The sequence below is a fragment of the Egretta garzetta genome, unplaced genomic scaffold (assembly GCF_000687185.1).
Source record: "Egretta garzetta isolate BGI_Z169 unplaced genomic scaffold, ASM68718v1 scaffold59, whole genome shotgun sequence".
NCBI classification, from domain to species: domain Eukaryota; kingdom Metazoa; phylum Chordata; class Aves; order Pelecaniformes; family Ardeidae; genus Egretta; species Egretta garzetta.
The window spans coordinates 4485013-4485695 of record NW_009267230.1 but is presented as its reverse complement, the minus strand read 5'-3'; the positions used below and the strand labels follow the sequence as shown (position 1 = coordinate 4485695).

Here is a 683-nt window from a genome sequence, read left to right as displayed (position 1 = left end):
TCTTTTCCTGGCTTCCTGCGTTCTTGTTAGAGCGTTTGGCAAGGCACTTTGTCCTGTGGCTGCTTTTTCTCAACTCCTGGAACAAGCATGTAATCTGCACGGCTGAGCTGCAAATAGCCAGTGGGCCACGTGAATGAAAAGAGCTGGTTTTGTTTGGAAATAGAGGTAAGCATCAGTTCTGTTTGTGTTTACCAGGAAGCTGCTATAGTTAAGAGTTTGTGTCTAGATTCCCATCTTTTACTCTCACCCCCCAAATAATAAAAACTTCTTGTCTTTGTCTTTCTTCAAATTCTCTATAGATATGTGAAAAGGCCACTCTTTGCTTTTCTTTATAATGGTTACCTAGAGGTTTAATAAGAATGGAGATTAAGCTGGATGTTCTCATCTCTACCTGTATCAAGCAAAGAAAACCATGGCCTCGCATCTCATGGATTGGACAGGTAAGTGTAATCATCTTTTATTTAAATAAAATTCTGCAAAGAGTAGGTTTTTCAATTCTATAATTCTTTGCACTTATGTTGACAGGGTGAGGAGGTGGGTGTGGGTAGAAAAAGCCTCAGTAAGTGATTTGTATGTACTCCACTTAAGGTTTATTGAAATAAATGGCTTGGGTTTTTGTCTAACTGACTTGAGGCTGGAGATTCAGAATTTCTCAGATGAACAACAGAGAATTCCCCTCCCTC

At 39.7% G+C, this 683-nt stretch overlaps 1 protein-coding gene across 6 annotated transcripts in view; it reads left to right on the top strand.

Annotated features, from left to right (window-relative positions):
• Positions 1-6: 6 nt before the first annotated feature.
• CPLANE1 (ciliogenesis and planar polarity effector 1) overlaps positions 7-683 on the top strand; it is a 62281-nt gene continuing 61604 nt past the window's right edge. For all 6 annotated transcript variants that reach the window (XR_004843102.1, XR_004843103.1, XM_035902648.1 and 3 more), the window contains exons 1-2: positions 7-165; positions 300-440. Coding sequence is in view for 4 of the 6 variants with exons in the window: in XM_035902648.1 (XP_035758541.1) it covers positions 360-440 (81 nt within the window). In the remaining 2 variants the exon portion in view is untranslated. The remainder of the gene's footprint in view (positions 166-299; positions 441-683) is intronic.